Source organism: Mustela erminea, chromosome 14 (assembly GCF_009829155.1).
Source record: "Mustela erminea isolate mMusErm1 chromosome 14, mMusErm1.Pri, whole genome shotgun sequence".
Classification (NCBI taxonomy): Eukaryota; Metazoa; Chordata; class Mammalia; order Carnivora; family Mustelidae; genus Mustela; species Mustela erminea.
The window spans coordinates 64,123,936-64,151,200 of record NC_045627.1 but is presented as its reverse complement, the minus strand read 5'-3'; the positions used below and the strand labels follow the sequence as shown (position 1 = coordinate 64,151,200).

Sequence of the window (27,265 nt, the reverse complement as noted above, 5' to 3'; positions counted from 1 at the left end):
ATTGAGAGATGACAGCCACAGCAGGTCAGAAGTCATCTCATCATACTGTTTTCCTCAGACTCGGTCACGCAGAGCATGAAATCACTGAGCTCACAGCCGCCTTCACCAGGTTTGATCAAGATGGGAATCACATCCTGGACAAGAAAGAGCAAGAACAAATGCAACAGGACCTGGAGGACAAGAGGGTGAGCCTAGTTGGTCGGTGGAGAGGCAGTGAAAGAAAACCACTTACTCTCCCCTCCCTGCCAACACACCCAGAAAACAAATCCGAACTGAAAACCCTTCAATAAAGAACTCTCTAGAACAGTGGTTCTCAAACTGTTGCACATTAGAATACCCTGGTGGGATGGGGGTGGGGATTCAAATAATCCTCATACTCAGGTCACATACCCTAGACAGAATCTCTGGGGGGAGACCAAACATCAGTACTTAAAATACTCCCCTGCTGATTCCAATGCATAGCCAAGGTTGAAAACCACTGCTCTAAAATACAGTCTTGGGAAATGATCAGTCGCCCGAGAATCCCTGATAATTCTTTCTGAAGAGTTGCCTTCTCCTTGGGACTTTCAAACTCGGGCCCTTAGCTGCCCCTGCTGTGCCTGCTTCATCCCTATCCAGTGTAGACCCAAAAATCAAGGGCAGGAGGGAAAGTGGCAGAAATTCTAGTACTATTCTTCTTTTCCCAAACGGAGTTGGCTTCTAGTGAGGGTCTCCTTAATCAAGCCTCCCAAAAGCTCAAGTTTTGTTTCTTGGCAGGTGATTGCCTCCCAGAGGTTGGGCCAGCTTTGTGTCTAGCACCACTATACTGATCTTTTTATCTCTAGAGTTTGAAAGGGAAGGGGAATAGCATGAACTAAAGCCCAAGGGCTTGGTCTTGGGAGCCCATGAAAGCAGGTGATGAAATAGGAGCTGATTACTTCCCAGGTCATCTCCTCTCTGACTTCCTGAATAGGTGGCCCTCAACGCTGAGATTGAGAACCTGGACCGGTCTATTGCTAGTAGCCCACCAGGCGAGTCGGGTCCAGAGGCTACCAGAGCAGGTGGCTGGGTTTCAGGAGAAGAATTCTACAGGTATGTGTAACCAATGGTCCAGGGCTGAGTGTGTTTGTAATATCCTACCCTGAGCTTTTTTTCTCAGCTTTCTAATTTTCTGTGCTAGCCCAGGGAGAACTTCTGCCCCCCTTTAATTCTCCCTACAAGGTTGGGCCTTACCTTCTTTGCACCCATCCAGACACAGATCATAATGGCTCCCCTGCCCCTATAGGCACTTAGTCCCACAGATGCCTATTTCTGCTCCCTCGGTCTCTCTCAAATCCTGCAGACTCACAAGGAGAGTTCTTCAGTTGGAGACTGTCCTGGAAGGAGTCATGTGCCAGGTGGATGCTGTGGGCTCAAAATTAAAGATGCTGGAGAGGAGGGGGCAGCTAGCTTCCTCCCCAGGCACGGTGAGTGGCCCTTCACCTGGTTCTTCTTGGTGCCCCACATTTGAACTCTACCATCTTTTCTACTCAGCAGGTAGAGGCAAAACATTTTTTTCCATTTTATTTTATTTTATTTCTTTACAGTGTTCCAGCATTTTTTGAAAGAGCCTGTTTTCAGGCTCCTGGGGCAACATGTTCCCTCAGTGGAGGGAAGGGGTGGAAGGAAGGCCTGAAGTTGGTTGTTCTGGCCGGAGAGCTGCCTTGGCCTTCAGGAGATGGTCTGAGGTTGAAGAATCAGATCCAGATTTTCTAGATAAAAGGAAGTGGGACACAAACTCCTCCTTCAAATGACCTGTCCCTTTTTCTTCCAACAGGGGGATCAAGACATTTGGGAACAACAACAGCCGACCCCAGCTGTGACTCCAGACCCCTGGGGAGTCCAGGGTGGGCAGGAGAGTGGTGTGGGAGGGGGCCTAAAGCATCAGACAGCAGGCTCCTCTCTCATTGCCTCTCCAGAGACATCATCAGGACATGTCCTCCACTTCTAGGGCAGCAGTTCTCTCCACTGCTACTGCTGAGTCCCACCCCATGTTTGGCCTTTTGAACCAACATTTCTACATGTAGCTCATATCATGTTTAGTAGCTTGTGACTCAGTGTTTCTGTGTACAGTCATGTAGCTCAGTGCAGCTCTTTGAAGTAACATTTCCCACTGGGCCCCTCAGTCCCTGTGCTTCCAGCTCTACTGTGATGAAAAAGAAAAAAAGTTAATAACAAACAGAATGAAGGAAGGGAGGGTAATGTTCCCTAGGCACTTGGCATCTGGATAGCCATGATCTGGGAAAAATGTAGAAGCCAGGAGGGCAGCATTATCTAGATGTCTTCCTGTTTGTCAGTGAAATTTATCCTTTGTGCATCTGGAGATCTGCTGCTAGCACCCATGGGATTCTTGTCTTCCCCATAGAATTTCCAGGTGAAAGAGAAAGGGAAACCCTGGGGGAGAGGAAACTTCCTCATTGCGGAGATTACAGTGTTGCAGAGAACTTGGGGTGATCCCTCCATTCAGGACAAAGACCATGAAGGCTCAGTTGAGGAGGCTGCTCACGACATTCCACTGACCTCTGGGAACGGACAGGGCTGTAAACAGGGACACAGATGGAGCCTGAGGAGAATCAGAGAAATGGCTTCAGGATTCAAAGGTCTTTGGAATAAAATGCGGTGGGTTCTGATCCTATTCTTGCAAAGGACATATGGGTTTCTCTAGTGACTATCAATAAAAATCTTTTGAAAAATCAGGACTTTGCATTTGCTTCTGGGATTGTAGGGGAAAGAAGAGAGGATGGAGCTGTGAACCATTCTTGTATCTGGGCTGGAGCACTTATCCCTGCCAGGAGTGGTCGATTGGCAGCAGTGACAATGTGAAGGGGCTGAAACAAGAACTTCTGGCTCATAGGAATGATTTGAAATGATGGGCATCATGACTGTACCATTTAGAGAGTGGAGACAGTGACCTAGGGAGATCTGGCCCTTATGATGAAAAGAGTAAGGTAGTCCTTATGCTGGCATGAGGGGTAGCTGGTGTGTGTGTGTGTGTGTGTGTGTGTGTGTGTGTGTGTGTGGTGTAGGATGTGGGAGGTAAGAGGGGGAGATGGAAAATAACTAGGAATAGGACTAAGAACTCCTACACCAAGATTTGGGCTGTATAGGTCTGTGTTCCAGTCCCACTATGTATCCTTTTCCCCTTCCCCTGTGATCTTTACTTCTTTCTCATTTTGCACCTTGCTCCCCAGTTGCTCTTTCTCATCCATTCCCTTTTCCCACCCTTTTCACCATCCCATCATCTATACTCTATACACCCAGGAGACTCGTGAATAAATGCAATCAAGATAACCCGAGTGTATCCTCAGCTGTAAAAAGTTACAAAGCTTTCTTCCAGAAAGACTGTATCAGCTGAAGAGAAGTAGGTGCCAACCTGCACTTTAAGAAAAGAGGGGCGGGGCGCCTGGGTGGCTCAGTGGGTTAAGCCCCTGCCTTCAGCTCAGGTCATGATCTCAGAGTCCTGGGATCAGCCCACATCATGGGCTTTCCGATCAGCAGGGAGCCTACTTCCCCCTCTCTCTCTGCCTGTCTCTCTGCCTACTTGTGATCTCTCTCTTTCTGTGTCAAATAAATAAATAAAATCTTAAAAAAAAAAAAGAAAGAAAGAAAAAGAAAAGATAAAGGGGCGAATCAGTTATTTCACCAAGACATTGGAACGGCCAGTATTTCAGCTCAGGGGTCAATGAGTGAAGGTTTCCCAAAGACTGGATGAGACTACCTTCAAAAGCATGGAGTCTCCTAGAAGTCTTTGGCAACGAATACCAGCCTGTGTGGGAAGTGTCTAGGAAGAGGATAACCTGTCCTTGTGACTTTGGTCAGCAGGCCACCAGAGCTCAACCAACCCCATATAGGTCGTCGGTTTTACTAGATTAGTGACGGGGATGAGCGCATTCTCAGTTCCAGACATCGCGACTATGGCAATGGATCGACTTAGGATAGCTCATTTTAGCTTCAACTTCAGCTTTAAGCTTACTCTTTATTACTCCCCGTAAGCCGCAGGACTCAGCAGAGAGATGGAGTATCCCAGGGCTGCGAACCCAGGGCGGGGGCGGGAGACGGCGGGGTGGGTGGGGCACGCCCGGTGCGCAGGCGCGGGTGTCCCACAACCGGAAGCAGCGCGGGGCCAGGCATGGCGGCGGCGGCGGCGGCGGCAGAGGGTGTCCCCGCGACCCCAAGAGAGGAGCCGGTTCGAGGTACGTAGAGTAGCTGGGGATGAATTGTCTGGCAGGAGGCCGGGAACTCACCTGACCGCGGCGAGCAGGTCGGAGGGGCGCACCTGACGGGACGACTGAGGTGGAGTTTGGCCACGGGATCGGACCTGAGCCAACGGCCGGTGCAAGGGAGCAGAATTGGCGTGTCAGGTGGGGCAAGGGCAACGTGGGGGACTTGAAATTATGGTACAGGGAGAGTGGAGCCGGCTTGATCGAACGAGGACAGGTGAAGAGATGTGGGGCTGTGGGGAGAGGGTGCCATGGCTGGATTAGGACCCGGTGTAGGGCGAGACACTTACTCGTTCTCCTTTGATTCAGACGATGCCGCCGTGGAGACAGCTGAGGAAGCAAAGGAGCCGGCTGAGGCTGACATCACTGAGCTCTGCCGGGACATGTTCTCCAAAATGGCAACTTACCTCACTGGGGAACTGACGGGTGAGGCTGGATGTGGGCTGATTCGGTTACCGCCCTGCATCACTCGCTGGAGCTGTAGTTTGGCTCTGGGAGCTGTGAGGTGCTTTAGCAGCATCCGTCTTTGGCTCCCTCCCCAGCTCCCCATGCCCTGAAATATGCCTCTTGGAAGTTTGGGAAGGTTATGAGTGGGAAAGAAAAAGGACCGTTCCTTCCCTGGAGAAATTCACTAGCTAATTTCAGAAATGCATAAAAATGCCTAATATAACTCTGCAAGCCTCGGTAGTGTACACTAAGTATGAGAAGTCAAAAAAGAATGGATCAAGACGTGCTTCCTTGGCGGAGGTGTATTTTTAGCAGGATTGTGAAAGGAATGACTGACCAAAAAGGGGGGAAACGATGAGTGAGTGAGGCGGTATAAGGGAATAGTTTGTTCCCTTAAAGCAGATTTATTTACTGGGACAAAGAGAAATGAAATTGGGGACTGGAGAGTGACCTGTAGATTTAGGAACCTACTAGGTTGCTCTGAGGATTTGGTCACCCACACTTAGGGGCATGATTAATTTTGAGTTCATTGTGTATTTGCAGGTGAACATATAACCTATGTATGGAGAAAGGTCCAAAAAGTGAAGTTTGCTCCTGTGGCCTCTCATAAGCATTGTTTCACTTCCCCAGGAAATTGCTGTGAGCTAAATTTGGGAACCAGAATTAATGAGAAAAGGCTTGGTGCAGAATGGGAGGGCTTGTGAGGCTCTGCCTATCGGTTTTTTAGTTATTTCTGAGCAAGAGAAATCAAGTAACAAATAATAGATTTTTGACTTCTCTTTAAAAATTCCAAAGATTTGGCAATACTAGTTCCCCATTCTTGTAATGCTGTGATTGACAGCTGAGCAGCTGCCTCCTCTAAATGGACTAGTGCCACGCAGTGTTTTCCCCACCACTCTTTTTCCTCCCTTTTACTGGGACCTGATCAGTTGCCATTTATCACTGTTCTTAGATTGTTGGTTTGTTAGTAGTGGTAGAGAAACAATTTTCTGTACCAATATTTCTATCCAGGTTGGTAAAGTAAATGATAGGTAAGACGACTGTGTGTTCTAAGAAATGGGAAAGAGCATATTTCTTTGTGGAAGTGAATAATCTTATGTGTTTAACATGCCAACACTTGGCTTGTTTCATTCATTTACATGATCTTGCAGGCTTCTAGGTATTAGAGTGTGACCCTTGGTTTTTTTTTAGAGAGACTAATTTGCTAGCAGTGAAGGTGTATGGTTGTGGAGGAGAGAGCTCAGACACATGAGCAAGTTTTGGGATGAAAAGTAATGATGATGGTCAGTGACAGGGTGATGGTAAAAAGGAATGGGAAGGAAAGTATGGGTGCAAGAATGCCACAGAAGTGGAATTTAGAAGTGCCTGTGGAGGTATGGGAGCAGGCTAAGGTGTTCTAGGTTTTAAACTGACGGTGCCATCATCTAAAATAGAGAAGTGGGAAAGCAGAACAGTGTTTAGTGTAAAAATGTTTTTGGTTTTGGCTTGGCTGATTTTAGATATTACCAGGACACTCAGGTGACTTGCAGATGTGATCCCTGATCTCAGAGAGTGATCAGAGTAGGGGAAACAGATCTGGGAGTCACCTGTACAGGGTGTGAGTCAAGGCTCTGCAGGATGAGATAGGCAAGGATATGCTTAGGGGTAGCTGACTGTACTTATGGCCTCAACTATAGTCTCAGTGAATGCTTGTATAGGGCAATTAGTTTGTTTCTAACAACAGTTCTTAAAACATCTAGGTTTACAAATGGTTTACTTACAATAAAATTAATTTTAAACGGAATGCAATTTCCCTGTGATTGTCATTCTTATTTGTACAGATGCTTTTTTGAGTCTGAAAGGAAGCTAGCATCACCCCGGGAATGCCCATAGGAATGCCACCCATGTAAACATCAGTTGGGTCACAGCTGGGAAAAAGTTGGGAAGTGACAGTTAAGGATGAATGAGAACGGACCTAGCATAGAAACCTACAAAGAGTGAATTGAAAGAGATGAGAAAATCAGGATAATAGGATGATGTGGCAACCAAGGGAAATTAGCATTTTGTGAAAATAGGGAGATCACAGGGTCAGGTACTATGGAGAGGTTCAGGAGGATAATAACTGAGAAAACGCTGTGGATTTGGTGCTTTGTAGAACACCAATGACCCCGGAGCATGTAGTTTCCTTGGATGATAGGGGCGAGAGGCCAGGCTGCAAGGGTTTTCATGCGTGAATGCTGAGGAAGAAGAAGCAGTGAGTATGAGTTGGTCTTTCAGAAGGGTTAGCAGTGAAGCTCCTTTGCTTTAGAGCAAATGATGTAGGTGTAGCAGAAGAGAGAGAGTGCTTTTGAGCTGGAGAGAAACCTGAATGTATTTCTAGAGAGAGAAGAAGCTGCCAGGATAGAGAATTTGAAAATGCCGGGGAAAGGAGATGATTGAAAAGAGGCCCTGAAGAAGAGGAAGCAAGAGCATGGGAGACGTGTTGGCAAAAATAGGGGGCACTCCTGCCTCTTGGGAAGATAAAAAGGTACAGAGAAGTTTTGAAGTGAGGCACAAAGGTTGACACAACTCATGTAAGAGGAATTTTCCACTTTTCAGGAAAATTTGCTTTGAGTAGCCATTTGCTTTGAGAAGAGATGGGGAAGGGAACTGAGGACATGAAAAGGAGTACATAAAATGCAATATAGAATCACACAGTAATAAATGAGTTATTAAGAAATGGTGAGGTCCTAATTGATTTTATATGTATTTATGATGCAGTCCTTCAGATTACGTGTTATCATACCATAGAAATACCAAGACTGTGTCACCTCTCACTTCTTAGAACATGAATTTATGGGGCGCCTGGGTGGCTCAGCGGGTTAAAGCCTCTGCTTTCAGCTCGGGTTGTGATCCCAGGGTCCTGGGATCGAGCCTCACATCGGGCTCTCTGCTCGGCGGGGAGCCTGCTTCTTCCTCTCTCTCTCTCTGCCCATCTCTCTACTTACTTATGATCTGTCCGTAAAAAAAAAAAAAAAAAAGAACATGAATTTATTATTTACCTGTTTAACCAAGATTCTGAAGTCTCTGGCTCTTACTTGGTTTAAATAGTTTGCTGATTATTACCTGAGTTTCTGCTTAGGCATTCAGAGTACACAGGCTGAGTATGAATGTCATAAATCAGTAGTGGCCTACTACTTTAACATTCTCTGGGTCCTGCCTGGAACTACCATTTGGCCCATGATTCCACATTCCAGTGATCTACGACAGATCTTAAAAGCATCACATCTTCTGTTTCTTTTAAAGCCACCAGCGAAGACTATAAGCTCCTGGAAAATATGAATAAACTAACCAGCCTGAAGTATCTTGAAATGAAAGATATTGCTATAAACATTAGTAGAAACTTAAAGGATTTAAACCAGAAATGTAAGTAATAGTTTTTATAATTAAACATGTTTGTATTTAGTATTCTTTTGTGCTTGGAATTGTGGAGAAGTGGAGGGAATATGGCACCTGTCCTGAGGGAGCTCATTCTCTAAAAGAGAATTACAAAGTTATGGTGAATTTCTTCCATTTTGAGTCTTAGCATATTTTGTTATGGTTATTTCTGCTTCTGAATCTTGATATGATCACTTTAGTCCTGTCAGATTCTAGTAAATTTATTTAACAATGAAATCCGTAAAGGACTACTGTATAAGCAGAAAACCAGAACATCTATAAATGGAAAATGCTAATTTAGACTGGCAGAATATGTTTTTCCATTGACTTATATTTGTGTTCCCTATCTCTAGAGTACTCTTTCTTGGTAGGGGATTACTTAAGAAACTGAATCTGTAAGGGAAGGATTGTTTGAGGAGCAAGAAATTTAAAAGAGAGGAAAATTAGTGGATGAGAGAGACTTGCTTTGTCCAGGTCACAGTTCTGCCTGATCTGCTAGCTACTGTCTGCTAGTGTTTGTCCTGCCAGTGATCAGAATCATGTCACCCTACCTACTGTGTCTTGGGCAGAGCTGGAGGGACACTAGCATTTTTACTTTCCCACTTTTTTCTACACTCTGTGTTGAAACTGAATGGACACGTGGTCTGTCTTTGTTTTCAAAGATGCTGGACTGCAGCCTTATCTGGATCAGATCAATGTAATTGAAGAGCAAGTGGCGGCTCTTGAGCAGGCAGCCTACAAGTTGGATGCATATTCCAAAAAACTGGGTAACCATTTTTATGTCAGTTTTGACTAATAAGAGTGCCCTGCCCCCCAGCCTGACCTTAGTTAATAGGATAGTTAACATCGATGTGCCTGTGATGATCGATTTTAATTAAGTTTCACGAAAACCTAGTGAGACTAATTTTTTAATGGTAGTAGTAATAAAAATACTATTTTCTGAGTGCTTAATGATATATATCAGGCACTGTTCTTAGTGCTTTACATGTATTACCCTTTTATCCTCCCAGTGTTCTATGAGATAAGTATGTGATTTTTATCCCCATTCTTTGAAGGAGGAAACTGGTCAAAGGGGTTAAATAACTTGCATAAGGATACAAAGCTAGCATGTGAAAGAGCTATAGTCCCAACCAGGTCTGTTTGATTATAAAGCTCAAGCTCTTAAATTGGGGTTCAGCAGGCTGAAGCATCCTTAGTAATGTAGATGCGTATGTCTTAAAAAATGGGAAAGTCAATCAAGAGTTTTCTTGAAGGATTACTTTTCCTTTAATGATGAAACTGGTACTTGTATTGTTGATGGCTTACTAACTGGCTCTGGGTTTTACATCTGCGTTTAAAAATAATGGAGTTGTCTTTATCCTAGATATAATTTACAGATAATTTTATTTTCATCATTGACAATTGTTGGCTACTTCCGGAGAGAGGTCTGTAACAGACTAAGATTTGACATGAATGGTGATTAACAGTTTCATTGTCCACAATTAAATTTACTAAATGGTGACTGAAACTTACTGTATAGAAGGCATTGTACCAGATGATTTCAAGGTTTGTTTTGATTTATTTTTTTCAAGGTTCTATTTTATTTTATTCTTTTAAATATTTTATTTATTTATTTGACAGAGAGATAGAGAGCACAAGTAGGCAGAGAAGCAGGCAGAGAGAGGGAGAAGCAGGCTCTCCACTGAGCAGGGAGCCCAATGCAGGGCTCAGTTCCAGGACTCTGGGATCATGACCCGAGCTGAAGGCAGCTGCTTAACCAACTGAGCCACCCAGGTGCCCCTTTTTCAAGATTTTAAAGAAAAAGATAATCTGTCACATTAAGAGGCTTATTTGATAGTCTTTTAAATCTTTGTGTCTTTCAAAATTGCTTTCCTATAGTGAGGTGTAGGAATAAGAAAATAAAAGGGGAAACATACATTTGTATGTCCAGAGTGTTCCAGTCTGGCTGTCAGAGAGTGCCTGGGACAGTGCCTGGAGAAGCAATTTCCTGTGCTTAGTAAGGCTTCCCATGACTCCAGTGCCAGTAGCTCTGCTTAATACTGACGGAGTTGTCTGAGCACGTGCTGTTGACAGGGTTAGAACTTAGTGAACTTGTTCTTAATTCTGTGTGTGTGTTGTGTGTGTGTGAAACTTTTTATCTTAAGTTGTGCACATCCAAATATCTGTCTTTAGCTAATATGAATGTTAACATTTATGGTGTGCCTCCAATTTGGACCCAGTTTGGACAGATTATGAGATTGAAGGCAATAGATTTTTTTTTTTAATGTAATAGATATTGTTGAACTTGCCTGGAAATGCTGACTAAAAAGATCTTTGTAAGAGCTGGTTTTAAAAGATTTAACTTCTTCCTCCTCTCTCCCTGGCAGAAGCCAAGTACAAGAAGCTGGAGAAGCGATGAAAAACTTACTCCTGTGGATCAAAGTCTTTTTTAACATGGAAGAATGTTTTATAAGACCTGAATCCTGAGGCTGATGAATTGTCAAAACTCCTCGAAAGGAAACTGTGCTGGTCATCCCAGAAATGTACCAATATTGGAGTGAACTGGAGGACTATGGCTACCCCTGAACTTCTTTTGAGGCAGTATCCCTCAGAAACTCACACTTATAACTTCTTACCTTTTACTTGAATGTTTCATCATCCACTCAGGACAGAGAGTCTCTCAAAGTTCAGGATAAGCCTGGGCTTGCCAGTGGAATCAAATGAGAGGAACCATTCTTCTCTCATAGTGGTTGATTACTACATTATTTTCTTAATGGCTGGTTTTTTGAGTTTCTGTGTCAACAGTGTTTTTTTCTATTAATGATGCTGATGTATTGCTAATAAGATCCTAAATTAAAAAAAGAAAAAAAACTTGTTCTTAACAGATTACCACCTTGTGAATGTCAGTAATTTACTCTCCCATAACACTGCAAATAATAGGAAATCTTAAATAATTACTAGATTGAGCAGAAGCAGTGAAAGGAGTGTTTTGATAGCTTGATATATGTGATGGGCCCTTCCTGTCTCTTCTGTCTGTGACTCATGTCTGGAGATAGATGACATCTTGACACATGTTCCCTTTTGGAAATGTGATAAAGACAAAGACTGTGTATGTGTATATGTGTTAGGTGGGGAAGTGGGGCTGCCACTCATAAAATAGAGCATTTTCTGAAACATCTTCCTCTTTGTGCCTGCTGGGTCAGAGAGGGCTTCCAGGACTCCGACTGTCTTCCTTTCAGACTAAAGACATCAATGGTTGGAGAATACTGACTGACAGGCCAGTCTAGTTTGGAGGACAGGCATCCTTATTCAGAGTTGGGAGTCACCAGCCAGGAAGGGGTCTGAGGTCCTCAGTTCTGTCTCCCAAAGAGTTCTTAACCCTGTTTCTGTCCTTTCCTACTATCTCTGTTCCAGACTGTTACTTGTCCCCTGCCCCACTGCACTATAGCTGTGTCTACTCACCGTAACGATCCCTCCAATGCACCTTCCAAACTGCTGTCAGAGCAATCTAAAATGTCACGTGGCTATGTCACCCCTCCTGCTTAGAATCCTTTAGCGATTTCTCATAGCTGCTTTGAAAAGGCCAGATTAATTTTGTTTTTTTATACTCAGAAACCAAAATTTTATTTATTTATTTTTTAAAGATTTTATTTATTTGAGAGAGAGCAAGGGCAGAGGGAGAAGCAGACTCCTAGCTAAGCAGGGAGCCCGAAGTGGGACCCTGGGATCATGCCCTGAACTGAATGCAGAAGCTTAACTGACTGAGCCACCCAGGCATCCCAATAAAGCTATTTATTTTTAAAGTTGAAAGTTCTTATAGTTAATAACTATAATTAGGGGGATGCCTGGGTGGCTCAATTGGTTAAGCTGCTGCCTTCAGCTCAGGTCATGATACCAGGGTCTTGGGGTTGAGTCCCGCATTGGGCTCCTTGCTTAGTGGGAAGCCTGCTTCTCTCTCCGCCTCTGCCTGCTTGTGCACTCTCTCTCTCTTTCTCTCACAAGTAAAAAAAATCTTCAAAAAAAAACAAACTATAGGGGCGCCTGGGTGGCTCAGAGGGTTAAGCCTCTGCCTTCGGCTCAGGTCATGATCTCAGGGTCCTGGGATCGAGCCCCGCATTGGGCTCTCTGCTCAGCGGTGAGCCTGCTTCCCCCCTCTCTCTCTGCCTGCCTCTCTGCCTACTTGTGATCTCTGTCTGTCAAATAAATAAAATCTTTAAAAAAAAACAAACAAACAAACTATAATTAGAGAATACTGATTTCTTTATTACCCAGTCTTTTCTTTGAAGTTTCTAACTCATTCCCAAGGGTATTAAAGCATGTTGTTCAGTGTTCAGAATCTAACACATTCTTTACTCAACCTCTACTTCTAGAGTGCATTTATTTATTGATTTATTTTAAAAAAATTTATTTATTTATTTGACAGAGAGAGATCACAAGTAGGCAGACAGGCAGGCAGAGAGAGAGGAAGGGAAGTAGGCTCCCCGCTGAGCAGAGAGCCCGATGCAGGGCTCAATCCCAGAACCCTGGGATCATGACCTGAGCTGAAGGCATAGGCTTCAACCCCCTGAGCCACCCAGGCATCCCTATCTCTTACCTTTTTGATAATTGCCATTCTCACTGCTGTGAGGTGTGAGGTGATAACTGACTGTGGTTTTGATTTGCATTTCCTGATGACTGGTGATGCTGAGCACCTTTTCATGTGTGTATTGGCTATGGTAGTCTTTGGAAAAATGTCTAATTGGGGCCTTTGCCCATTAAAAAAAAATCAGATTATTTGCTTTTTTGCTATTGGGTTGAATTCCTTTTATATTTTGGATATTAACCCCCTATCCGATAGAGAGTTTGCAGATACTTTCTACCATTCCATAGGTTGCATTTTCATTTTGTTGGTTGTTCCTTTTGGTGTACAGAAGCTTGTTTGTTTTATGTAGTCCCACTTGTTAATGTTTGTTTTTGTTGCTTGTGCTTTCAGTGTCATATCCAAAAAATTATATCCAAGACCAATGTCAAAGTGCTTCCTGTTTCTTCTAGGAGTTACAGTTCCAGATCTTATATTCAGTCTTTAATCCATTTTGAATTAATACTTGTGAGTGGTGTAAGATAGGGGTCCAGTTTCATTCTTTTACATGTGAATATCCAATTTTCCCAATACCATTTAATACCTAATTTCCTAATACATTGAAGAGACTCTCCTTTCCCCACTGAGTCTTCTTGGCTCCTTTGTCAAATATTAGTTCTCTGTATATGCATGGGTTTATTTCTGGGCTCTTGATTCTGCTCCATTGGTCTATGTATCTGTTCTTACATCAGTTCTATACTGTTTTGAATACTATTGCTTTATAACATAGTTTAAATCAGGAAGTGTGATACTTCAAGCTTTGTTCTACTTTCTCAAGATTGCTTTGGCTATTCAGGGTCTTTTGAGGTTCCATACAATTTTCAGGATTGTTTTTTTCTGTGTCTTTTTTTTTTTTTTTTTTTGAGGATTTTATTTATTTATCTGACAGACAGATCACAAGTAGGCAGAGGGACAGGCAGAGAGAGAGGGGGAAGCAGGCTCCCCGACTAGCAGAGAGCCCCATGCCGGGCTCGATCCCAGGACCCTGGGATCATGACCTGAGCCGAAGGCAGAGGCTTTAACCCACTAAGCCACCCAGCACCCCCCCATTACATTTTAATAGAGATTGCATTGACTCTATAGATGGCTTTGGGTAGTATGGATATTTTAACTATTCTTCTTATCCATGAGCACAAAATATCTTACCACTTATTTGTATCTTCTTCAGTTTCTTTCAGCAGTATCTTATGGTTTTCAGTGTATAGACCTTTCACCTTTTTGGTTGAATGTATTCTTAAGTATCTTTTTTGTTTTTGATGCTATTTTACATGGGATTGCTTTCTTTATTTTTCAGATAGTTTGTTAGTGTATACAAACACAGCTGGTTTTTATATGCTGATTTTTTATCCTGCAACTTTACTGAATTCATTTATTAGTTCTGTTTTTTTTTTTTTGTGGGAGTTAGAGTATTTAGGATTTTTTATATATAATAAGATGATGTCATCTGCAAATAGAGACAGTTTTGCCTCTCCTTTTCCAATATGGATGCCTTTTATTTCTTTTTCTGCTTAATTGTTCTGACTAGAATTTCTGGTAGTGGGCACCCTTGTCTTATTCCTAATCTTAGAGGAAAAGCCTTCATCCTTTCACCACTGAGTATGATGTCAGTTGTGGACTTGTCATATATCACCTTTATTATATTGAGGTACATTTCTTCTATGCGCACTTTGTTGAGAGGTTTTTTTTTTTCTCTCTATCATGATAGGATGCTGAATTTTGTCAAATGTTTTCTTTACAACTATTGAGATGATCGTATGATTTTTATCTTTCATTCTATAAATGAGATTTATTGCATTTATTGATTTTGGTATGTTGAAACATCCCTACATCCCAGGACAAGTCCCACTTGATCATGGCATGTAATCCTTTTTAACGTGCTGTTGAATTCAGTTTGCCAGTAACTTGCTGAGAACTTTATATCTATATTCATCAGGGATATTGGTCTGTGGTTTTCTTTTCTTATAGTATCCTTATCTGGCTGGCTTTGGTTTTGGGTAACGCTGACCTTATATAATGAGTCTGGGAGTGTTCCTTCCTCTTCAGTTTTTGGAAGAGTTTGAGAAAGATTGGCATTACTTCTTTAAATGTTCAGTAGAATTCAGTGAAATAATCTGATCCTGGGATTTCTTTTTTGGGAGTTTTTTGATTACTGATTCAAATTCCTTACTCTTTACTGGTCTGTTCAGATTTTCTATTTCTTCTTGATTCAGTCTTATTAAGTTTTATGTTTCTAGAAATCTATCCATTTCTTCTCGGTTGTCCAATTTATTGGTATATAATTATTTACAGTGATCTGTTATGATCTCTGTATTTCTGTGGTATCAGTTGAAATGCCTCCTTTTTCATCGATAATTTCATTTATTTGAGTCCCCTCTTTTTTGATTAGTTAGCTAAAGGTTTGTCAATTTTATCTTTTTCAAAAACCAACTTTTAGTTTTGTTGATCTTTTCTATTGTTTTCCTGTTCTCTGTTTCACTTTTTTCTGCTGTAATCTTTATTATATCCTGCCTTCTGCTAACTTTGGGCTTAGTTTATTCTTATTTTTCTAGTTCTTTGATGTGTAATGTTGAGTTGTTTATCTGAGACCTTTATTTTTTAATATAGACATTTACAGTTATCAACTTTCCTCTTGGAACTGCTTTTGTTGCATTCCATAAGTTTGGTGTGTTTTGTTTCTATTTTCTTTTGTCCCAAGATGTTTAAAATTTTTCTTTGTGATTTCTTCTTTAGTCTATTAGTTGTTCAGGAGTGTGTTGCTTAATTTCTATATATTTTTTTAATTTTCTAGTTTTCTTCCTCATTTCTTATTGAATTCTAGTTTTGTACCATTATGGTTGAAAAGATACTTGATATAATTTCTATGTACTTGAATTTTTTTTTTTTTTAAAGATTTTATTTATTTATTTTGACAGAGATCACAAGTAGGCAGAGAGGCAGGCAGAAAGAATGAGAGGGAAGCAGGCTCCCCGCCGAGCAGAGAGCCCGATGTGGGACTCGATCCCAGGACCCTGAGATCCTGACCTGAGCCGAAGGCAGCGGCTTAAACCACTGAGCCACCCAGGTGCCCCTGTACTTGAATTTTTTGAGACTTGTTTTGTGGCCCAACATTCTATTCTGGAGGAATTTTCCATGCACTTGTGAAGAATGTGTATTTTAAAACCAGACTTCTTAGCATGCGTCAAAACCCCTATTTCTTTCATTTTTTTCCAGTTTCATTTTCTATAACTCTGACACTTACACTGTATTCAGCTATCTTGAGCTAGCTTAAATTCCCATGGATGAGCGTTCTTTCCATAAGCTTTATATTTCAGAGTAGATTTAGATTTAGAAGAGTTGGAAAGATAATACAGAATTCCACTGATGAATTTTCATTGTATCTTACTATTGTTTCTCTTCCTGAAGGGATTACCTGCCCATGTTTGGCAAATTTCTACTCCTTTATATTCAGTCTTGATTTCTACTTGTGGGCTGTGCTGGATTGCCCCCAAAGTAGAAAAGAACACAAGCTTTGTGTGCTATCAAAGCAGGGGCATTAATAATTAATGAGATAGGCAATTTAATATTTCCCTCCAAAGTGAGGGAAACCAGAATTTTGTGGTTCTTCCTTAAACTTATTTATGTTTTAGTTAATTTCTAATTACGTGGCTGACCTTAGTGAATTTTCCCTCCCCCTCAGTTGTCTGAAGCCCCTTTGTTTCCATTTCCTTATATACTGTTGTCTCCTATAAATTGGACTGAATTCCTCCAAAAAGCCAAGGTCATGAAAAACAAAACCAAAAAGGTAGGTGGGCTGTTGTAGATTTAAAAAGACTAGAGAGAGTGGAGTGCCTGGATGGCTCAGTGGGTTAAACCTCTGCCTTCGGCTCAGGTCATGATCCCAGGGTGCTGGCATCACGAGCCCTGCATCGAGTCCTGCATCGAGCCCTGCATCGAGCCCTGCATCAGGCTCTCTGCTCAGCGGGGAGCCTGCTTCCTCCTCTCTTTCTGCCTGCTTCTCTGCCTCCTTGTGATCTTTCTCTCCGTCCAATAAATAAATAAAATCTTTAAAAAAAAAACTGTTAAAAAGACTAGAGAGAGAACTGAATACAAGCGTGAAACTTAATTGCATCCGGAATTAAAACAAGCTCCAGATATTTAAAAAAAGGAGGGGGGGCACAAAAGGAGAACTTTAAATATGGATGTGTATTAGATGATATTATTGAACTTATTAATTTTTTTAGATGTGTTAATACTATTTTGGTGATGTAGGGACTGTCCTTATTCTTAGGAAATGCACTCTGAGGTATTCTTGATACCTGCAACTTACTTTCAAATGATGCAGTGAGAATAACAGTGCTGTGCACCTTTAAGGAGCGGGAGTCTGTCTTTGCCCACTGGACTGATATGGTTAGGTTAGGGCCCAACATTGTGTCGGGAACTTTCTAGAAGCTCCATAACTTAAATTGCTCCGAAGTAAAACATCGTAATTGGAATCATTCTTCCCATTACCCCTTCCTTCCTCTACTGCTCTTCGATTCTTCTTGGAGGCGAAGTCACCTGAGAGAGGCTTCTGTCCCTCGGTGCTCTCCGTAGATCACCGAACCCTCATTGGCTGGGTGCACTGACGTCTTAGTGTGGTGCTGCCGCGTTTTTCAGAGGAGCTTGGGTTCAGAGTCCCGGTTTTGGGTGGTCGACCTAATCCCGGCTGTTTGAACAAATGGCTCAGAAACCGCTGCGTCTGTGAGTGACCATAGCTCAGAAGCGCAAGTGCGCGCGCACGTATGGGTGCGTGCGGGCACGAGTGTATGCTGGTCGGGGGCTCTCTCGTGCCTGGAAGAGAGGGGAAAAGGCGGGGGTGGGAGCGTGGTGGCGGCTCGTGAGCTCCGACCCTGTCTTAGCTCGGCCGGAGCCGGTCTCCTTTCGCTTCCGAGAGGGGACTCTTGGAGACACACGCTGGGAGAGGCGGAAGCGTCCAGCGTCAGGCCTCCTCTATCTTAGGCTATCCTGGACCCTGACACCTTTCTCCTTCGCTTTTCCGCACACCCCACTTATGTGTTGATGAAAATAAGTTGCCATGGGCTCCACTGGTGGGTCCTTGTCAGTTGCGAACAGACGAGCTAGATAGTTCTCCTGCGCAGGCGCACTTTTTTGGGAGGAGGAGGCGCTGGAGTGAAGCTACACCATCCATCCGTGCATCTATGGACCCATTGAACAGATATTTATTGAACAGTTGCAGTGTACCAGGCATTGTGCTAGACACTGCACAGATGGAGTTCCTGCCTTAATGGAGCTCAGAGTCTTGAGTAGATATTAATCAAAGAATCCAGATTAATGTCAAATTATGGTGGTGAAAAATGTCGGGAAGAAAAGCTTCACGGTTCTGGAAGAGAGTATAAAAGGGTATTTGGCTTATTATGAGGAATCAGGAGAGGGAGGATTGAGCCTTGGTTAATATTTTGGTCTTTATTCTAAAGTCATCGAAATGTTTAAGAACTCCTTGGCAGGATCAGATTTTTGTTTTGAAAAGCGATTCTGGCTGCAGTGTGAGAACAAATTAAAGCCGAAGAAGTGGGCAGCTGGGATTAGGTAGAGTGATGGCAGAAGCAAAGTGCTGGGATTCAGGGCTTATGAGGAGATGAAATTAACAGGGCTTGGAGATGGTTTGGCTGTGAGAAGGAGTTGGCACCGTGGGATCCAAAATTTCTGCCCCTCATTGGGATAGGAAACACTGGAAAAGGGCCTATTTGGGGAGATGATGAACTTTGAGATGTCCTGTGATGTACAAACTGGATGATGGCTCTCTGAGAAACAATTATAATTCCATGTGACAACTTCTATGATAGAGGGAGCACCTGGAATTGGTGACTGATAGGGACTGGAGGACTTCCTAGAGGAGGTGGTACTCAGGAGTTAAATAAAAACACCTAGTAGTTTATTACAGAGCTTCTCTGAGATGCTCTATGGGTTTCTGAGGTTTGAGAAGAGAGTGACTTTCTGAGCCAGTTAAGAGGGCTTTAGAGATGTGCTGGGCCTTGAAGGATGGGAAAAAATTAGATTCAGGGTGGGTAGGGTCGGGCTGTTAGGAGAGGTATGGCAGAGGCAGAGAATGATCAGATTGACAGTAGGGGAAGTTTCTGTTACAGAAACTTGGAGAAAGCCCTGGGGAGAGGGACCAAAGACTTATGGAAGCCTGTGGCTCTGCAGGCAGTGGAGTTCTCTTAGTGTTTTTGAGGAAAGAACATTAAATTGTTGGCTTTATATAGGATGGTTAGGAAGAAGAGTAGGCATTAGAGGAAATAAATGTAAGCGCATTCCCTATGTTATATCCAGCACCTGATTCATTAGATCTTTGGCTGATTCTGCCTCTGCCTTATCACAGGACTCTCCGTGGCTCTGTCTCAGAGTGTCCTCCATTCCTCCCTTCTCCCTCATTTCTCTCTCTACTTCTCCAGTCCAAATTGTGTTCAAAATTCGAAATTTTTCATCATTTCTCTCCTTCATATCTTCATTCAATATTGCCCCCTTTGATGATATATTTGCTTATAGTTACTTGTTTCTCCAGACCATCTTACACTGTTACTGAAATGAACTTGAAAAAAAAAATACAGATTTTATTTATTTGACAGACAGAGATCACAAGCAGGCAGAGAGAGAGAGGCGAAGCAGGCTCCCTTCGGAGCAGAGAGCCCGATGCTGGGCTCGATCCCAAAACCCTGGGATCACGACCTGAGCCGAAGACAGAGGCTTTAACCCACTGACACACCCAGGTGCCCTGAAGTGAACTTTTTAAAACATATTACTAGCCAGCTTGAAAATGTTCAGTGATACGGACATGCCAGAAAGACGTAGTGGGCGAACAGTAAGAATTGTAATATTTCAAGATGAGTTCAAAGACATTAAGAAATGGTATGAGAGGGGCACCTGGGTGGCTCAGCGGGTTAAGCCTTTGCCTTTGGCCCCGGTCATGATCTCAGGGTCCTGGGATTGAGCCCCACATCCGGTTCTCTGCTCAGCGGGGAGCCTGCTTCTCCCTCTCTCTCTGCCTGCCTCTCTGCCTGCTTGTGATCTCTGTCTGTCAAATAAATAAATAAAATATATATAAATATATAAATAAATGGTATGAGAGGTAGAAAAACCGTGGAAGTCAGAATTCTAAAAACTCAGAAATGAGTTGATAAAACAAGTTACTTTACAACTTAGGGCCATTCTGTCTGGCAAACCTCAGCTCTGGCCACTTTCTGCCTCTCTGCCCCTTAACAATTTACACATATCTCCTATTGTAGCCTTTTTCATGTACATTTTTATTAGAGTATCTCCCCTTCCCTGATCGTCAATTTTTTGAGGTTTGAACTGAGTGTTTTTCCTCTTTGTACTCCTAGCGTGTTCTTAGCCTACTACTGGGTGTATTGCCTTAGCATATTATAGGTGTCTGGTACGTCATTTTTGGGTGGATGGTTGATAGTGGCAGTGGAAAGGAAAAGGGTGGAATGAATGTGAAAGATGTTTAGGAAAGGGGATTGATGATGGGGCACCTGGGTGGCTCAGTGGGTTAAAGCCTCTGCCTTCGGCTCAGGTCATGATCTCAGGGTCCTGGGATCGAGCCCCGCATCAGGCTCTCTGCTCGGCAAGGAGCCTGCTTCCTCCCCTCTCTCTGCCTGCCTCTCTGCCTACTTGTGATCTGTCTTTGCCAAAGAAATAAATAAAATCTTTAAGAAAAAAAAAAGGGGGGGGGATTGATGAGCCTTGATGATTGGATAGGGGATTTTTGACTCTTGGCGACCAGCTGGACAATACAGCCATTTACAAAGCTTGGGAAGTGAGGAGAAGAAACTGCTTTGATTTGCTGTTTGATTTGGTTCGATAAGCTAACCTGTAGATGTGGCGAGTAGAAGGTTTTAGTGACTTTTAGGTGGAGCTGCCCCATGGTAAGTAATAGTTCTGAACCTCTCTGGTAGCCTCAGAGAGACTGGGTTACATATTCACCAGATCTGGGAAGGCTAATGTGTATGAAACCCAGCAGGCCCATTCATGTTTCCTGAATTGCCTTAACATGTATCTCTTGTTCGCAGCTTGGCTTGTGGAGATGTTGAAGGAAAGTTTGACGTTTTGTTCAACAGAGTTCGAACAATTCAGAAGAAAAGTGGAAACTTTGATGTAAGACATTTCCTGTTACTGACTCTAATTTTACTGTTATTGTCAAGTGTACTAAAATAGAGTTTGGACTCCTTTATTCCTTTCTCGATGGAACACACATGCTCCTTTTTTCTGAGACTGAGTTCCTTTTGTGAGCATAGGAACTTAGTAGCTGTGGAATGGTAGAGAAGGGGAGACTTCTTTACCTTTTAATACTTTTTGAATTGGAATCTAATTACTTTCTTACTGTGCACAAAACTGAAAATAGAGGAGCAAAACCTCCATAGGTGATTCTAAGCCCTGGCTTTGGGAACCGCAAATGTATTCCATGAGTGTATGGTATGGATTAAGTCAGATAACATGTGCAAATGCTTCGCTAACTGAAGAGCCTTATATAAATGTTAATGTAGGATCGTGAACTAGACTCAACCCCTAGCAAACAGTATTCTAGGTTAAAGATGAAGTAAAGACAACGGCAGGAAGTGTGTTTTTTCGCCCTGTATCTCTGAGGGTATCTAATACTTAATGTCTTGTGTTTCAAGAGAGAGTCTTGGAAGTAGATTTCTCCATTTTTCCCTGACCCCCACTTCCCCGTCCCAACTTAAATCTGATGGCCAGTGAGCCAAAATTTAGTGATTTGTAGAATCAGATCAACTACCACAATTGCTGCCCAAGAATTATGTGTTGTGAGTCTGCAGATTGATGAAGGAAAAACACCTACTTTGAGGCCATTAAGTAGAATAATTAGCTGAATTATGTTACTGTCTATTATGTACTATTTGATAAAAAAAATCTCATATATCTGTTTAAAAAACTCATTTTAGCTGCTGTTGTGTGTAGGAAATTTCTTTGGCTCCACTCCAGATGCTGAATGGGAGGAGTATAAAACTGGCATCAAGAAAGGTATAGAAATTATTTTTATTTAACAAATGATTTCTAACGAAGTTGCAAGGTTACATAATTTTTGCTGGGTTCTTTTCACACATACTAGTTATTTAAGAATTTCCCTTGGAGCTCCTCATTGAGCTGGGAAGGATGCCTGTGCATCTAAATGTTCACATTTTTAATTTGGTTGGATTTGGTTTAGAAAAAGAATTCTCAGGGTGCCTCGGTGGCTCAGTCAGTTGAGCATCCAACTCTTGATTTAAACTCAGGTCATGATCTCAGGGTTGTGAGATCGAACCCTGCTTTGGGCTCTGTGCTCAATGGGGAGTCTGCTTGAGGCTTCTCTCTCTCTCTCTGCCTTTCCCCTCACTCATGCTCATGTGCACACACGCTCTCTCTCCAAATAAATAAATAAATCTTAAAAAAAAAATTCTCTTCTAAGTAGGCAGGAATTGAAGAAATTCAACCACATGTGTCCTTTCCTTTTTCCAGTTTGAGTGGTTTTTTTAAATGAAGTTCTTTATGGTCTCTGTTTTCCTTACTATACATTAACCATCCTCTTTAAGATGTCATTTCATCAACTAGTGATAATATTAAATAGTCAGGCCATGGGTGGGGTAGGATATCTTAAGTGGTGAGCACATTCCACAAATAGGATTGCAGATTCATTACTTTTGCTATGATTATTTTTCCTGTGGGGAAACATTTCTCAAATTCCAAAGCAGATCTGGTAACTGTATGTTGTCATGTCTGTTTCTCTCACCAGTTCCTATTCAGACGTATGTTCTGGGTGCTAATAACCAGGAAACAGTAAAATACTTCCAAGATGCTGATGGGTGTGAGTTAGCTGAAAACATTACGTATCTGGGTAAGTTTGTATTTTTTGTGTTTGAAATTCACATAATAAAGTGTCCCAGGAATCAAGTCTCCTGGAAAATTTGTGGCTCAATTCTTCTGCCATTACTGTTGAGAGAATGGGGTTCTTTCCCAAAGTCTTTATCTATACCCTTAAGACTCCGGCATTTTTTTCCTTTGTAGTCTTTCCCAACTTTCCCCAGTGTCCTTGCACTCCCATGACCCAGGATATGCTCCTGCAGCCGACCAGAGGAATCAACTACTTGACTGTAGTATAGGGAGTACTTAAGGTATACATTTTGTTGAAAATAATTCCGTGTATGTCATCTCACCATGTAACATTGCTAGATACAGCTTGTTTGTTAGAATCCTAGCTAGCTATAGCTGTGTATCTCACTAAGCTTTCAGAAATTCAAGTATTTAGTGCTGATCCTCACATTTTTCTCTGTCCTTTCTTAGGTTCCTGGTCCACTTTTTAATTTCAGGTTAAAATTGTTCCCTCTTTAGCCCCCTGAATCTCTTTTAGTGGTTCTTTTTAATGTCTGCCCATTTTAAAAAGCACTGTCAGATTTTGTTTTTGTTTTTACCTCATGGGCTATCAGTCTGTGGCTTCTTGGATCATTCAACTTATTTTTGTCTAAAATGCTAATGCTCTTCCATTTTGTCTAATGCTCTTCCCATTTCCTCTTTCTTGGTCTCTTACTCCCCCTGAAAGCCTCTATAATTCTTTGCTTTCTGTGTCCTCCCCATCCTTCCCCGCCTTAGTCCATCTTGGCCTTTAGTCTCTGCATCTGACTGGGGCTCTTATGTAAGCTATCTTACTCATCTTGCTTCAATCACACAGGCACATTTAGGCAAAAAATTGATGGACAGATTTTTGTTTGTTGTTTTTAACCATTGTTGCGAGATACATCTTTTGAAATCCTTTTGTTGTATATCTTAAACAAAGGTCTGACTTGTGGCATTTCTTGTAGTAGTTATTAGATTTGGATTAAGATCTGTGCTGTAGGTATTTATGGTAGCTGTTGCCATATGAATTTAGTGCCAGGAGTGGAGAGACCATGGAGGTATTTGGGTTATTTCTGTAAAAGGTATTTTTTGAGATCCAGTAGGAGGAGCCAACAAAGAACTTGATAGTGAACATGTGATAGTGAGCTTGAATTGTTGGCAGAATGTCCAACATATAGTTGGAAGTGATCTTTCTGGAGTGTATAAGCAAGGTCAATGTGGAAGAGTAGGCTTTGGGGAGTTGGTCCTATAAACATGAAAAACAAAGCTGAGTAGGATCAAACTGTTTGATAGAAAATATAATGAGAAGGGAAGCACTACTCTGTGGTGTGGGCAAATATCTTCATTGAGGGAGTAGGCAAAGAGAGCTGAAAATGATTAGAACAGTGTTGGGAGAGGTAAAGATATCAAGTTCATAGACTCTAGATGAAGAGAGACTGGTTCCCGAGACCAGGAGAAGCCATTGGCAGTTAGTTACAGGGTGATTCATGACCTGTAAGAGAGGGAAAGGGAGAGGGAAAGGGAGGTACTTAAGGTATAAATTTTGGGAGGGGGAGAGGGAAACTAGGGTGCAGTGGGTTTAGGAACCAAGAGGTAAAGCACTTAGCCTGGACTGTTCTTTTGAGAAATTGGAAACAGAAGACAAGGAAGTTTCTTTTTCAGTTAGTGTGTGTGTTCCTTTCTTAGGTTTCCTTTTTGGTCTGTGTTCCTTATCAGGTCACATGTGTGTTATTGTCGTGGTCCTTTATTAATTAGTATGTCTCTTAGAGTCTTTAGTACTCTCTTCTTTGAGGGGAGAGAGCCAGCTGAGAAGAGATTGTAAGTGAAAGGAAGCTGAAAGTTGTTGGAGCAGGGTCTTGAAGGCAACAGGAAGAAATGGGGTCAAAGGCCCACACCAGGAATAAAGTTAAAAGGGAGTAGGGTCTTTAGTTCTTCCCAGTTGCTGTTTCCACATGTTTTCCTTCTGTCAGACGCTGCTGCCTGTGTGACGAGCGTACGCATTCTAGACTGTACTTTCCTCAGAACTGCTGCTTGATTCTTTTACTGCCTCTCCCTGGGTCCAGGTGTCTGGGTTTCTTTTAGCCATGTAGTCTCCTCTAGAAGGCAGGAAGGCTTTTTCTTAATCAGTGCTTCCCAGCTTTTTTCATTCGTAAGGCCCCTGGGGTAAACCTGAAGAAGGGCTGCTCTCCCTGAATGGGATCATGGTTGCAGCCATCCACCCCTGAGACCCTGCAGCCAGAAAGGGGCTCTAGAAGTCTGTGCTTGTTCAGACCCGCTGAATGGCAGGGAGGTACGGGGCTCATGGCATGGGGAGAGAGATTCATCATAATAACATTTCATTCTGAAGTTTTGACTAAAACCTGTCTCTTTTTCTTTGAACATAGGGCGTAAAGGCATCTTCACTGGAAGCTCGGGACTGCAGATTGTGTACCTCAGTGGGACGGAGTCCTTGAATGAACCAGTCCCAGGTTACAGTTTTAGTCCCAAGGATGTGTCTTCCCTGAGGACAATGCTGTGTTCAACATCCCAGTTTAAGGGTGTTGATATCTTGCTCACATCCCCATGGCCCAAGTATGTGGGGAACTTTGGGAATTCTTCTGTGAGTAGTGCTTGTTCAGTTGGAATTTCTATAAGCAAATTGCATTGGCTTAATTGGGGCTTCTTTCTACTTTTTTTTTTTTTTTTTTTTAATTTTACTTACTTATTTGATAGAGAGCATAGAGAGAGAGCGAGAGAGAGAGCGTGCACATGAGCGTGAACACGGGGAAGGGCAGAGAGAGAAGCCAACTCCCCGTTGAGCGGGGAGCCCAATGTGGGGCTCGATCCCAGATGCTGGAATCATGACCTGAGCTGAACGCAGACACTTAACTGAATGAACCACCCATGTGCCTCTTTTTGTTCTTTATATTGAGTATTTCAGCTCTTAGTACCTTTCAGTAGGAATTTTTTGTAAATTATTTCAGGATACTTCAAACTCTATCGACTAACCAAAGCAAAAACTTGGAAACTGGTTGGTGTTACAAAAGCACAGTTCGCAGATGAAATTGCTGAAATCTTAATTATAAATAAATGATTCTTTAAATTATATTCTCTGCTTCAAGTGGCTTCTTTCAGGCTTCCCCTTAATATGTTTTGAGGGTTCAGGAGCACCTGGGTGGCTCAGTTGGTTAAGCGACTGCCTTCAGCACAGGTCATGATCCCAGGGTCACTGCAGAGCAGGAAGCCTGCTTCTCCTTCACCCTCTGCTTCTCCCCCTGCTTGTGTGCTCCTGCTCTCTCTCTGTCAAATAAATGAATAAAATCTTTTAAAAAAAACATGTTTTAAGGGTTCACTAATTTTTAGTGAAAAGATTTATGGTTAGTGGCAGCTCTGCAGTTGTATTTTTCTTACCTTCTGTTCCACATTGTAGTATTTAGCTTTCAAAATAATCTTTTAACGGAGTCATTATGGGATAAGAGGTAGTGATCTCAAGATGGGAAATGAGATGTTGAAAACTTGAAATTTCTCTGATGTGAAAGCTTTAATGTTGGGATGCCTTGGAGCTCACTCTTACATTTGATCTTAATATTTTTTTTAAGTAATCTAGAAGAGGATATTTACAAGGTTGGTGAGTGATCACATTGGTGGAAATAAGCCTAAGGAAGATCTTGAAAGGTTATATGTGAGGACAGAAGGCATCTGAGTTTCAGTGAAGGAAGCATAAGAATGCATTTAGAGACAAATACCAATTAATGGATGCAGAGGTATCAGTAATGATCCCGAAAAGGGTCTTCTGCCAACTTCAGCTCCACATGTCTGTGACCAAAAAGGCCAACAAGATACCAAGCATTGTCAGGCGGGATGTTGAAAGGAAAAAGGACAGTACTCTCCTCCCCTTCTATAAGTCCATGGCTCCTCTTCATCTCAGTTCAAGGGGCAGTGCTGGCTGCAGTGAGAAGATATGGTGAAGCTAGGAAAGATATGGCGAAGCTAGGGAAGGTGCAAAGAATGAGGTCTGAGTTGCTGGTGGAAGGGAGAAAGAAAGGTGAGAAAAATGAGAACCCTTCATTTTGGGGTGTTAACAAGGATTTTGATTGAAGTTTATAAATGACTACGTAAGATCTTAAGGGGATAAAATAATTTAGTTTACCAGTCTCTAAGATACTACAACTCACCTCAAGGCTGATTCCTGCACTTAAGCAGAAACCTGAAGGAAGCAAGCATAGCACATAAGGAAGAAATTCTTGCTTTCTTAGTGGACAACTAATTTTGGTAATTTTTTTATTTCCAGATAGTACCTTCTCTTAAGTTCCAAAATAAAATTATGGATGAGAGATCTCACAATTTATTGTTAATGAAAGCTAGGGATATGTGGGAAAAAGGCTAATATTTTTCTTTTTTTAGATTTTATTTATTTGACAGAGAGAGAGAGAGAGATCACAAGTAGGCAGAGAGGCAGGCAGAGAGAGGGTGAAGCAGGCTTCCCACTGAGCAGAGAGCCTGATGTGGGTCTCGATCCCAGGACCCTGAGACAATGACCTGAGCCGAAGGCAGAGACTTAACCCACTGAGCCACCCAGGTACCCCAAGCCTAATATTTTTGATAGACTTTATGTTACAGACTTTAACAAGGGCACGGTTGTATCCTTCCACAAACCACACCTTTCTTGACTGAAGCAAAATAAAGGATTGCATGCTATGTCATGAAGTCCTTGAATATTCCATTCCAAATAATCTGAATAATCTCT

The 27,265-nt window shown here is 42.3% G+C and overlaps 3 protein-coding genes across 9 annotated transcripts in view; all 3 read left to right on the top strand.

The window, feature by feature from the left end:
• The window catches only part of PKD2L1 (polycystin 2 like 1, transient receptor potential cation channel), a 155,858-nt gene extending 153,681 nt beyond the window's left edge, over nt 1–2,177 (top strand). For all 3 annotated transcript variants that reach the window (XM_032313038.1, XM_032313039.1, XM_032313040.1), the window contains 4 exons: nt 59–185; nt 953–1,071; nt 1,322–1,445; nt 1,796–2,177. In XM_032313038.1, the coding sequence (XP_032168929.1) occupies nt 59–185; nt 953–1,071; nt 1,322–1,445; nt 1,796–1,969 (544 nt within the window). In that variant the 3' untranslated portion in view covers nt 1,970–2,177. The remainder of the gene's footprint in view (nt 1–58; nt 186–952; nt 1,072–1,321; nt 1,446–1,795) is intronic.
• A 1,935-nt stretch (nt 2,178–4,112) lies between these two features.
• On the top strand, nt 4,113–10,949 carry BLOC1S2 (biogenesis of lysosomal organelles complex 1 subunit 2). Of its 2 annotated transcripts, XM_032313045.1 has the most exons (6): nt 4,113–4,211; nt 4,548–4,664; nt 7,950–8,069; nt 8,744–8,848; nt 9,563–9,626; nt 10,448–10,536. In XM_032313045.1, the coding sequence occupies exons 1-5, from the start codon at nt 4,148–4,150 to the stop codon at nt 9,580–9,582; spliced, it is 426 nt and encodes a 141-aa protein (XP_032168936.1). In that variant the 5' UTR covers nt 4,113–4,147; the 3' UTR covers nt 9,583–9,626; nt 10,448–10,536. The 2 variants fall into 2 exon arrangements, with proteins under 2 accessions (XP_032168936.1, XP_032168935.1); XM_032313044.1 differs by lacking the exon at nt 9,563–9,626 and having other exon boundaries at nt 10,448–10,949.
• A 6,322-nt stretch (nt 10,950–17,271) lies between these two features.
• CWF19L1 (CWF19 like cell cycle control factor 1) overlaps nt 17,272–27,265 on the top strand; it is a 30,729-nt gene continuing 20,735 nt past the window's right edge. Inside the window, exons 1-5 of one of the 4 annotated variants that reach the window (XM_032311681.1) lie at nt 17,272–17,397; nt 20,727–20,811; nt 21,615–21,693; nt 22,442–22,543; nt 24,924–25,138. In XM_032311681.1, coding sequence (XP_032167572.1) covers nt 17,375–17,397; nt 20,727–20,811; nt 21,615–21,693; nt 22,442–22,543; nt 24,924–25,138 — 504 coding nt within the window. In that variant the 5' untranslated portion in view covers nt 17,272–17,374. Of the gene's footprint in view, nt 17,443–20,726; nt 20,812–21,614; nt 21,694–22,441; nt 22,544–24,923; nt 25,139–27,265 lie in introns of those variants that run through there. The other 3 variants (XM_032311682.1, XM_032311684.1, XM_032311683.1) reach the window with 3 other exon arrangements.